Source organism: Macadamia integrifolia, chromosome 6, assembly GCF_013358625.1.
Source record: "Macadamia integrifolia cultivar HAES 741 chromosome 6, SCU_Mint_v3, whole genome shotgun sequence".
Taxonomy (NCBI): Eukaryota; Viridiplantae; Streptophyta; class Magnoliopsida; order Proteales; family Proteaceae; genus Macadamia; species Macadamia integrifolia.
This window is the reverse complement of record NC_056562.1, coordinates 27,388,567-27,400,794: the sequence shown is the minus strand read 5'-3', so window position 1 is coordinate 27,400,794 and position 12,228 is coordinate 27,388,567. Positions and strand designations below refer to the sequence as shown.

The following is a 12,228-nucleotide window of genomic DNA, read 5'->3' as shown; positions in this document are numbered from 1 at the left end:
TACTAATGATCTAGTCCAGTGATTGTGGAATCGGCTAGACCCGGGGGAATAGTCATGCTGAAGGCCTGAAACCTTTGTTTTTTTAAAAAAGAAAAAAATGATAATTGGAATACTAGGATTGTGGCTCTAGGATTTTTCTCACTTTTTGTGCAGCTTCAGTCTTTTGCACTTCTAACTTGCAAGACATGCAATCTACTGTCAACAGTGTTGATTAATTTACCACTTCTAAAAGGTTGATATGATAGTCTTAATAAACCATCATGTGATAGTTATTGAATTTATGACCATATATATGAGCTGGGATTGGGTCAAAATGGGCTGCACCCAAAATGGATCCAAAAGAAGCCCAATCCATAAAATCAGGAATTTATTAGCCCGGGCCTACCCTAAATTGCCCTGGCTATGGTTGGGATGGCGTTTTGACAGAATTAGGCTCTGATATATTGTCTAATCCGTACCATTTAGTATGCATCCAATGGTTAGCCACATCATCATTCCATGTGGCATAATGAGGATGGACCGTTTCAGTAGCTCTTCAAATGACCATTTCAAATAAGTTTTTATCTTTTCATTGTGATATTCGAGCTAGAGATATGGAGTTTTGATTAAGAGGCCAGAGTCACTGGCCTCATGTTATTCATATGCCCACCGTGTATTAGACTCTCTCTTATCTCTTCATTCATAGCAGGCCTTAAAAAAAAAAAAAATTGAATTTTTAAATGATTTTGAAAGCATTATATTCACACAAGATGAAATTAAATTGATCGAAAATAAAGACGATCAAATGATGATGTGGATAACATACTACTCAGTTAGATATGAATCAAATTGCAGATGGCAAATATAGCTACTTTATATTAGTAAGACAATGATAAATTGTGTAGTTTGGTGGCTTGACCTTTAGTGTCTACATATGGCATGAATATAACATGAAGTCATGAACCACCTTAATGGCTTAATATATCGACAGAAAACTAACATGAAATTAACATGATAGATTGTGATATTGGGTAAACTTGACCATAACCAACCTAATAATCAACATACATTGTCATGATTAGTAAATGTGTCATATTTGGGTTGAGGTATATAATTTTAGTTTGAGCAAGAGAACTTTGTCTACTTGCACGATCACTATGCCAACGCGTAAGCCAAAGGGGGCACACAGAGAAAATCTAGGCTTGCTGGGGCAGTACGATTTTTTTGCATCAACTTATATCTGAGTGTAGAGACACAAAAATGGGTAGGATTCTTTTCTCCTCAAGTTTTTTTTCTTTTGAGGGCACCACCTTGAGCTTGAAGCCCACTTAATTGTGTGAAGAAAAATGGAGCTAGATTGGGATTCTGTGAACCAAGAAGATTTGGTCCTTGCGGTGGATGCCACTCATACCACCTATGGTCATGTGATCTTTCATTGGAGTTCCACTAGTTTATAAAGAGTATGTGTGCATGGGTGTAGTGTGTGACATATGACGATTTTACGAGGCCAGAGCGATACCACATGCGCGCGTGGTTGGTGCGTAGGTGATGGGTACGTTTGTGGCCACTGATGACCTTGGTACATATCTTTCTAGTTTCCACTCAATTAAAAGGGGAAGGCCAATGGAGACAAAGCCTCTACTCTTGCTTGCAGCTCCCTTTTGCTTGTCCTTCCATTTGGAATTATTAGGTCAGGGTGGGTTTTAGTGCAAGGTATCTACATCGGTATTGGTTGCCTCTGATATCGATACAGATAAGTCGTATTAGGTTTGTTAAGACTGTTTTACCCCTCAAAATACGGATATCTCAATATCTAAAACCATGATTAAGATAAGGGGTCTCACCAAGATCATCATCAATCAGTTTCATAAATTCGTTCCATATAAAAATAAATAAAAAATAAAGAACTCTGCCTACTTACGTGGTTCTATGACTAAATACAAGTGGGCATAAAAAGATCACGTTGCACCCTCCCTAGATGTCTTCGTGCAACCTCCCATGGGCTTTTGTGTTGATGTAGTAATCATGCAAGCGACAGGGTTCTCTTGCCCAAAAAAAAGTTCAAGTCTAGCCAATAGAAAATGTTTTGAGTCATAATCCCTGGAATTGACCAAAAAGAACCTTAGGATTGTTAAAACTAGGTTCTTCAACTACCCTTAGAGAACTAACAATTGTTGCGGCATTCTCCAATTTCTATGGGGTGTGTTCAAATTCAATGGGTGAGTTGAGAGCCCTTAGAGATCGATTGAGATTATATGGGGAATTGGATCTCTCTGATTTTTATGTTAATTCTGATTCTTTCTTGATTGTGAAGCTTGTTACCCAAAGATCCTATAATTTGTGGAGTTGCTAGTATTGGTTTCAAGAAGTTGTCAACCTTTGCGATTCTCTGAGAGCCCACATCTCGTTTCCATTTCTAGAAAGCAATCAAGCAGCGGATTGGTTAGCGAATTTTGCTTGTGAGTCTACAATAAATTTGATTTTCTATGATCATGATCCTCTACCAAGTGATCTTAATCGCATCATTCGAGAAGATAAAGCTGGTTTACCAGTCTTTAGAATGTAATAGTTATTTTATAAGTATTTTTTTTTTGAGTTTTGAGAGTGATAGAGTGAGTTGTCTCTCCTGGGTTGGGGTAAGGCGAGTTATGTCCCACCTTGTCTTTTTATTATCAATTTCGTTTTCTTAATAAATTTCTAGGGAGTATCCCATATCCCAGATAATATTCGAGGTAAAAAAAATAAAAAGTTTCATCAACTACCAATTGAAGGGGGACAGTTTTGGAAACGGAAAGTCCCCCCATGTTGTGTTTTCTGTTCCTCAGTTCGATCATCAGCTTTGAGAAAGTTAGATGGTTTAACCAACAAACACATAACGAAAACCCCCCTAATGTGCTTAAAAACCATGCCTAGAGGATAAATGAAATACAAATAGGGTTACACATAATTTGGGTTGGGCCATCTTGTCCCAGCCCAATGTGGCTGGCTATCATTTCTCATAGGGTTGTCAATTTCCAGCACAATCCGGTTGAACAGACCAAAAAATCACACGTAATCAGTTCGGTTTGGGCTTTATAAAACCAGTAAAAAACTGAACCGCATCAAACCGATCGACTGAAATTGAAAAAAAAAAAGAAAAGAAAAAAATAGAAACTATTGACTATGTTTCAATCATGGTTCTAAGTATCAGTATCAGATTGGTCATTGGTGGATTGTGTTATTGGCCAAGACCAATACTGGTACCTGATCAATCTCGATCGGTTAACAATATTGTTTCAAGGGTAAAACTAGGGGTGTCAATGGGTCGATAGCTTTGGTTTGGTTTTGGTTTGGGTTAAATAGGTTTCAGTGTGGGAATGGTGAAACCAAAATCAAACCAATAAGAAAATTTTGATTTTAACGTAGTTTGGCTTTGATTTTTTGTATCGGTTTATAATCAGATTAGTTTCAATTTTTTCATTCAAATTGGGTTTGATTTTCTATGCAAACTTATACAAAACTTATTTTTTAGTGAATTTTAGACTATTTTTTATTTTTATCGATTTAATTTTGATTTTAATTTGGGTTTGAATCGGTTCCAATTTGATTTCTGGTCCATTAGGTTTTCAGTGCATTTTGATTTGTTAGGGGTTACTATATCTAAAATCAGAACCGACCTAATAAACCTTCGATGATCCAAATCAGTATCGTATCCGATACCGGTAAATAAATCCTTGGTTTCAATGGCAGATCTTCCTTCCAAATAAACAATGATTGACGGTCCATTGTTCACGGAAATAAGGCAGCTTTAATCGATAGCCACCTATGCCATCTCACAAAGAACGCTACTTTGAGTGAACTTTCTCTCTAGATTTTTCCAAGCAGCTAAGCCCGTGAATCCGAATCGATGCCACACATAGTGAAATGCCTCGATTAGATCAAAAGTGCACACGTGGAGATCCCTGGTTCACATCGAGCTTAGAGCTTAACATAGGCCTTACCTATTGGAGCATTGGACCACATTCCCTCCCCATCGGACAAAGCCTCATCAGTGTCCTCTTCCATAGGCAAGAATCCCAACCCCAAGGCCAACTTAGATTGCCTTCTTTATACCCTAACAACTAACCAACACACCTTACTTTTATTAATTCAAACACAATTAAAAATGTCTTAATTGTACAACTCATCCCTTGTCCCTTATTCTAGATCAAAAGAACAGTTGCAAAATTTTAACTCTAAAAAGCCACTTTTTTATAAATTAATTTTTAATACCCAAAGAAAGTAGACCTACCTAACCTATGTTAGTGCGGAAAGTTTGATTGATCAAGATAATATTAAAATCTAACAAATCTATTCCAATTCTACACATATTAAGTGTGATTGATTCGTTGTTAATTCCGTGATGATTTAAATTGGAATCGATGGAGACTGATTTTATAGCTAGTTCTGACTAGCCTGAATGATGAAAAGGCAGCCATATTTGAGATCATACGTGTTAAGGCAACATCAAGTGCCACGTGAGGACCACTAAGAAGATATGGGGTAGTGGGTCGAATCCAAAGCCAACTAAGCTTTGCCTCCTTTACACTTGTTACTTGCATATATGTTACATGAGAGCAATACATTAATAGGCCATGGGGGAGACCTCAAATGATTTGTCATAAAAATATAACTAATAAAATGTGGAATGGAATAGACCCATTTGTTTGGTCTATTCACCTAGTCCTTTACCACTCACTCCTTATGTTCTATCTTGTTAGGTTACGTTTATAATATGGAGAGAAAGGAGGATACCAGACAGGTAAGATTTGGTAAAAAAGAAGAAAAAAGGGTCCATGTTGGGGGCTCAACCATGATGTTAGGATAAGAGACATCTATCTAATGTTGTAAAGTATGTGGATAAGCCCTATAAACCCAAACTAATTAGAATACTAGATGCTTTTCGAATATGTTGGAAGCAGAATCATTGGAATTATTTATCCAGTATGACAGTAATGCCATCTCACTTTCCTATGCTTAATAGGATAGTATTGTAGAAAAAGAAAGCACGTTTTCTTGGCTCATGCATATTTGTAGTTTTGTATAGAACTTATAATATTATGGTATATATTTGCTACTGTAAATAGGAGGTAAATAGGATGAAGATGGACAATATGGTGTATGCTTTTTTACGATGATATTGTTTTAGTGGATAAAATAAAAGTAGGGATTAATGTCAAGTCGAAATTATAATAATCAATTTGAAATCAAAAGATTTAAAAATAAATAGAATAGGAAGAAGGAATATATCAGTGCAATTTTAATTACTTTAACAACAATTACTTAGCGCAATTGGTGATAGGAAGTCTTGAATTCAAGCCTCCTCACTAGATAAACATTTAATCAAGAAAAGGCAAAATTATTGTATATCTGTTGTGGTAATTGGTGCTTTGCACATTGGTGAGCCCAGGAGTTAGCAACAGATCCATTTTCATTGGTGGAAGTAACAGGGTTGAGCAATCACAGAGACGATGCAAATTAACAAAGATCGTTTGATCAAACTACCAATTAGAAATTAGAGATTTGATAAACTGATGATAACTTTGGAGGGAACGGAATTGAGAACGCGGAGCACGAGGTGGTCAAAGGGGTTAGCTGGACACACGTGCGAGGGAGAGATTGAGCACGTGCATCGGGGAACCAAAGGTGCAGGCTGGTCCGGCAATCCTGCCTGGTTGACTGGCGACAAATTGGACGTATGGGGCGTGGCTCGTGGCGCCCACTGTCGCCCCAACCCCGCACGCGCGTCTCTCTTCCTTCTCTGTGCATGTCTATATATCAGTCACTGGTCACTATATTTGTGTAAAACACCACTACACGACATCACAGCTCATCCCTTCCCCAGTTTTCCCCATTGTAGCATATCCTCTTATTCTCACCATGTGATTTACAGCTTCTCCAATTTTCCTCCCACTATCCACCTATCCCTTCAAGTTGAGATCTGATCTGATCTGATCTGACCTGGCCTTGCCTCCACCTAAACTACGGGCCCCACCAAATACCGAAGTGGCACACTCAGCACAAATCGTCCATCTCACGAGACAATTCCGTCACGATTACACCTGTGCATACATACGTCAACCAAAACAAAAAAAATCTAACGAATAATGAGAGGGGAACGCATAGGCTATGGGCCCCACATATTCCTACCTAATATATATCCACTTTGACCTTTGACCTTTGACCGCCACCACCCCCGGAGTAAAAATTTATCTCTATCAGAGAGATAATTAAGCAATTAATGATACTAAAGCTTTTTAGTTTTCTGTTTCTTTCTTACTTACCCCCCACCCCAATAATGAATAATCCAGTAGCATTTGTAGCAAGTTGCCAACTCTTTTTTTTCCACCTAATTAATTTGTAGGGTGACGTAACAAGAGTAAGATTTTAGGAAGATATAAGTGGGCCAGGTGGAACAAAAATTAGTTTGACCAGAGTCGAAAACCATTATGGGTTAAGTTCTGGTTGAAAACTAGTGGACACACGTGTGAAGTCAGATAGAAGAGCAGTGCTTCGCTGTTGGTATGTTCTGGATTCCACCATATATAATGAGGCTGAGAAAGCTGGAGTGTGCGACTCCTTGTCTCTTGTCTCTGCGAGTGTGTGTGTTAGAGAGAGAGAGAGAATTTGCAGAGGGATTCAGAGGAGGTTGTAAAAGTTGTCCTTTAGAATGTCGTCCCAGTTTTAGAGGGAGAAAGAGAGAAGACCCACCAACAACAACAGATCAGAGAGAGAGAGAGAGAGAGAGAGAGAGAGAGGAAAAGGAACGAGAACGAGAACGAGGAGGAGCAAGATAGAGAAGTGGCCGAGAATGCCAGGGAGCTTAGAGCCATTGGACATAGGGATCCAGATCCCATACCACTTCAGGTGTCCAATCTCTTTAGAGCTGATGCGCGACCCCGTCACCGTTAGCACTGGCCAAACTTACGACCGATCCAGCATAGAATCATGGGTCGCCACTGGCAACACCACCTGCCCCGTCACCCGATCTCCTCTTTGCGACTTCACCCTCATCCCCAACCACACCCTTCGCCGCCTCATCCAAGACTGGTGTGTCGCTAACCGCTCCCTCGGCGTCGAACGCATCCCTACCCCTAAACAACCCGCAGACCCAGCCCTCGTCCGCAACCTTTTAGCCCAAGCCTCCTCCGACTCCATTCCTCCCCAGAACCGCCTCTCCGCTCTCCGCCGCCTCAGAGGCTTCGCTCGTGATTCCGACAAGAACCGATCCATCATCGCCGCTCTCAACTCCCGTGATCTCCTCATTTCCATAGTTTTCTCCAACGAGTCCGATGATCTCACTCACGAATCACTCGCGCTTCTGGTTATGTTCCCGCTGGCCGAACCCGAGTGCGAATCCGTAGCTTCACAACCTGACCGGATCGCTTTCCTGGCTTCCCTCCTCTCCCACTCCTCCATCGAAGTCCGAGTCAATGCGGCGGCGCTCATCGAGATGGTGGTCGCGGGGACTCAGGCCGTGGAGAATCGGATCTTGATTGGGAACACCGAAGGCGTACTTGAAGGAATAACGACAATCTTGAAACATCCATTGGCGTACCCGAGAGCACTCAAGGTCGGAATAAAGGCGTTGTTCGCGTTGTGTCTGGTAAAGCAGAACCGTACCAAAGCGGTCTCGGCCGGAGCGGTCGAGGCACTCATCGACCGGCTAGCCGATTTCGAGAAGTGTGACGCAGAGCGAGCTCTGGCCACGGTGGAGTTGCTCTGCCGGGTTCCGGCTGGTTGCACGGCGTTCGCTTCCCACGCTCTGACGGTTCCGATTCTGGTAAAGATCATACTGAAGATCTCCGATAGGGCGACGGAATACGCAGCGGGTGCGCTGCTGTCCCTATGCTCGGCGTCGGAGCAGTTACAGAGAGATGCGGTGGCAGCAGGGGTGGTGACGCAACTGTTGCTGTTAGTACAAAGCGATTGTACGGAGCGAGCCAAACGCAAGGCACAGATGCTGTTAAAGCTTCTCAGAGACTCATGGCCAGATGATTCTATCACCAATTCTGACGATTTTGGTGCCACTGATGTTTTTCCCTTTTGAGATTCTGCTTCTTGAAATTCTCTTCCCTAAGAAGTGAAAGGAGAGAAATTGAAGTTCAGAATATTGGTATATAGACAAACAGAACAATGAGAATATCTGTATGTAATTTTAGATTTTGTATGTAAGAATTTTTGTTCATTTTCATTTAAAAAAAACAAGAAAAAAAATTAAAAAAATGAGAGAAATCCAAAAGGAGCAAAGCAAAGTGGAAAAAAAAGAGAAGTCTGAATTGTATCAGTTCATTGGCCCACTAATGAGTGATGATGAGACAGAGATGATGATGGTTGTCCTCCATTATTTCATTTGATCGTTTTTCTGTTTACGTTTCCTGGTTGGCTTTTGACATTGAGAGATGGAATCGGTTCTCTGCTTTGACCAGGAATTTAAAAATTAAAGAAAATAGAACTTGTGGGAGAAGAGAGGAGAGTGGGATTGTTAAGTGGTTCTTTCTTCTCTCCATGAAAGAAGTAAATTAAGCAGATTGAGAAGTCAAAAACAGAACAAGAATCTGAATTTGAAGGTACATGTATGGAACAATTAAGAACGATGGAAAATGCATGGAACAAATAAGATTCTGGCATTTGTTCTTCCTGGAATGTAAATGTTTTCTGTTTGATTGGTTGGCTATGCAGTGCAAGTCAAAAAGCAGAAGACAAACTACAAAGAGAAGTGGAGGAGTGGCTAAAGAGTTAGGAATTGTAGGGTGCAAAGAAGTCTACAACAGTTGTGGTGTGGCACTCACATGGTTTGGTGAAATAAATGGACCAGTGGAATAGAATGGAATGGGATCATAAGATTTGGTGTTTGTCCAATTCAATTATACTGTCTTGATGGTCGGTGATTGGATCACATGCCCACCTATTCTGTCGAACCATAGCTACATTTACAAGAATTTTGGATCAAAACTCAGAAAAAAATCAAAGATATGTCGAAATGTTTGCTTATTCTTTTTCTTGATTCCATTTTCTAAAGCTTCAAACAACTCTCATAGATTTTAATTCGATCAAATTAGAATGAACCCGTGTCTGGGGGTTTAAAACCTTGCTTTGGAGTGCAAAACATGCATGCCTTAAAAAAAAAAAAACCAATTCTTTTACCCACTTTTATTATAGCTTTGGCCTAAAACAAGCCCAAAAAATATGCCCCTTATATATTGGGCCCCCAATTTTTAATATCAAATGAACTAGGTTTTGTCTTCATTCCTCGACAAAATAACATGAGAAATCAATCGGATGGGTTGGGCTGGGCTGGGCCGGGAGGCGTTTAGTTGTTCTACTACTCTGTTTAGACCCATAAAATAGGAAACTATATTGTATATGGATTAATTACTTCAACACCCCCTCCATCTCCCACTCTTCTCCTCCAGGGTTAGTAGGCATCATCTCTTTATTAAAGTAAAACACCCTACCAACAATTGAACTCCTAACTTCATATCTCTCTAACAAGAAACTTCCGTTTTATATAGATTCCTTATATCTGATGCATATCTCTCCCTCCCTTATTTATAGAAGCTAAATCTCTTTTTTCATCTCTTTCTCCTAACCTTTATAATAGGAAATTTCCTTAGATCTCTCCACTGAAACCTTTTATGAAGAGGGGGAGGTGACTAGGTTAGTTTTAAAAATAAAAAAGGAAAGAGGAATGGCGTTTATGATTTCTGTAGAAGGAACTACGAAGAGAGGAAGATAAGGGAAGAGAAGTTGCGAATCCAGTGAAATTCATATAAAGCTTATTTGTTCTACTACTCTGTTTAGACCCATAAAATAGGAAACGATATTATATATAAATTAATTACTTGAACACCCCCTCCATCTCCCACTCTCTCCTCCGATGGCTGCAACATCTCTTTATTAAAGTAAAACACCCTACCAAGAATTGAACTACTAAATTTTTTTTTTTTCCTTCATCCTCTTTAATGGCTTGATCCATTCCTTTTCTTCAACCCTCTGTTTCCAATATCTCTCATATCCCTCTAACAAGAAACTTCCTTTTTATATAGATTCCTTATATCTAATGCATATCTCTCCCTCCCTTATTTATGGAAAAGTAAATCTCTTTTTTCATCTCTTTCTCCTGACCTTTATAATGGTAAATTTACTTAGATCTCTCCACTGAAACCTTCTATGAAGAGGCGGAGGTGGCTAGGTTACTTTTTTTTTTAAAAAAGAAAAGAAAAAAAAGAATAGAGGAATGGCGGTTATGATTTCTGTCGAAGGAAGTACGAAGAGAGGAAGGAGGAGACAGATGAAAGGGTAACTTGTAAGAGAAGGAATAGAGAAAGAAGGTAAGAAAAGAAAGAACTGGAGAGAAAATAGGGAGAAGCAGAGGCAGAAAGGAACCTGAGTGAAATTCATATAAAGTTGTTGGTTATTGGTAGCTATTGACAGATTAATATGGAGGCAGCGGAGATGGGGAAGACGATTGAGAGACAAAATAATCCAAGACCACCACCACCGATGATGGGCAGCCATGATCATCATCGGCTGTTTTTGTTAGAAGAAGTTGTGTTTAACGTGTTATCGAGGCTACCTGTGAAGACCCTATTGAGATTCAGGTGCGTATGTAAATTATGGCGTTATATCATCTCTGATGATCCTCACTTTATTCGCCTCCACTCTCGTCATCATTCCAAATCCAAATCCGAACCATGTCTTTTCTTCGTCTCGTTAACTCCTCCCAAAGAATGGGAAAAGCATAGAGAAGAAGGGAACCCAATAAGCAGATTTGAATTCAAGTCTAAGACACTTTTACCTTTTGTGATACCTACTTGTTTCGATCTAGTTTGCATTCAAGACTCTGATATCATTCATATCTGTAATCCTAGTACACATGAATTAATTACATTACCAAAACCTCCTCGTACCTCCTTCTCATCTTGTGGGCCTGATGGCTCAGTGGGTTTCGGATATGTTAGCTCAACTGACGAGTACAAAGTCGTTCGTTTGATTCCACCCGTATATGGCCTTGGAGGAAATCGTGGTGAATTCACTACTAAATGTCTTGTCTTTACATTAACGGAGAGAAGGGGTTCTTCTTCTTCTTCATCATCTTCATCATGGGGTTGGAGACGCGTGGTAGATTCTCCATACCAGGTCAGCAAGTATCACCCAGCTTTTGTTAAGGGAGCCATCCACTGGTTGGTGTACTATTGCCCGAGAATTGATACTGAGTTCTATGATGGACATATGATTGATCCTAGATATACAATCGTCGCGTTTGATGTGGAAAAAGAAGAATTCAGATTAATCAAACATCCTAGATGTCGTGATCTTAGGTCTTTGAAATATTCTGATTTTCAATTGGTGGAGTTGAGAGGGTTCCTATGCCTTTCATGTGTTGATGGTTCCAAAATGGACATATGGATGTTCAAAGACTACCACTACAACAAGAATGGTTCATGGGTGAAAGAATACAGCATTGATATTAACGTCTTACACCCTCTCTACCACTATCAATACCAGAGTGATCACAGTTATCGCTACATGGAGGCCGATTTTGACTACTGTGTACCTAGGGATATAAAGGATAGAAAGATGTTAATTGAGACACGTATCACAGGTTTAGGCTATCATCATCTCCAAACCAAAAGTTTTGAAGAATTTATTGATAGTAAATGGACACGATATCTGTGCTCCAGTTTCTTCTACACAGAGAGTTTGCGTTCACTTAAAACGAAACAATCAGCAAAGGTACATAGTAGTTCGTACAATGCTCTGCTTTTTTTTTTTTTTTTTTTTTTATATATTTAATTATTTTCTTAATTAAATAATATCTAACCATTTAAATGTTATGTCACATTTTATGGCTATCTACTGAAGAAAATTTGTTACCCTATTATTATGCAGGGAAACCATGAAGAATTAACCTGTAAGCAAATTGTTGAGTGCCATAAATTGCCCTCATGAGAGAAAAGTTTTCAATGTACGTAGACCTTTCATGTTTGTCTTATGACCATAATGATTGGTGATATGTCATCATCTTCTTCATTCCTTGTGAAGCTAGCTAGCTAGGTGGGCTGTGTAATAGTTGATGTTCCAAGAATGCGTACCCAATTTTCTCCCGACTCCATATTATCATACTCTTTAAATGTAACAATAGTGGTTTGTGTTCCATTGAATTTATACCACTACTGGAGTGGTGCTATTATTGGAAGATGTTTTTTAAAACCAGCTTGGAATCTT

The 12,228-nt window shown here is 39.5% G+C and overlaps 2 protein-coding genes across 2 annotated transcripts; both read left to right on the top strand.

The window, feature by feature from the left end:
* Nucleotides 1–6,564: 6,564 nt before the first annotated feature.
* Nucleotides 6,565–8,344, top strand: LOC122081102 (U-box domain-containing protein 26-like). The gene has a single exon (XM_042648078.1). The coding sequence runs from the start codon at nucleotides 6,809–6,811 to the stop codon at nucleotides 8,045–8,047; it is 1,239 nt and encodes a 412-aa protein (XP_042504012.1). The 5' UTR covers nucleotides 6,565–6,808; the 3' UTR covers nucleotides 8,048–8,344.
* A 2,096-nt stretch (nucleotides 8,345–10,440) lies between these two features.
* On the top strand, nucleotides 10,441–11,952 carry LOC122082188 (F-box protein At3g07870-like). Its single transcript, XM_042649665.1, has 2 exons — nucleotides 10,441–11,736; nucleotides 11,893–11,952. Exons 1-2 carry the CDS (start codon nucleotides 10,441–10,443, stop codon nucleotides 11,950–11,952), a joined length of 1,356 nt encoding a protein of 451 aa, XP_042505599.1.
* Nucleotides 11,953–12,228: the final 276 nt, after the last annotated feature.

Bases quoted from the DNA above. Each gene is read 5' to 3' on its own strand.
- LOC122082188 (XM_042649665.1), top strand. From the start codon at position 10,441: ATGGAGGCAGCGGAGATGGGGAAGACGATTGAGAGACAAAATAATCCA. The intron at 11,737-11,892 runs GTACATAGTAGT...ATTATTATGCAG, and splicing joins AAACGAAACAATCAGCAAAG to GGAAACCATGAAGAATTAAC.
- LOC122081102 (XM_042648078.1), top strand. From the start codon at position 6,809: ATGCCAGGGAGCTTAGAGCCATTGGACATAGGGATCCAGATCCCATAC.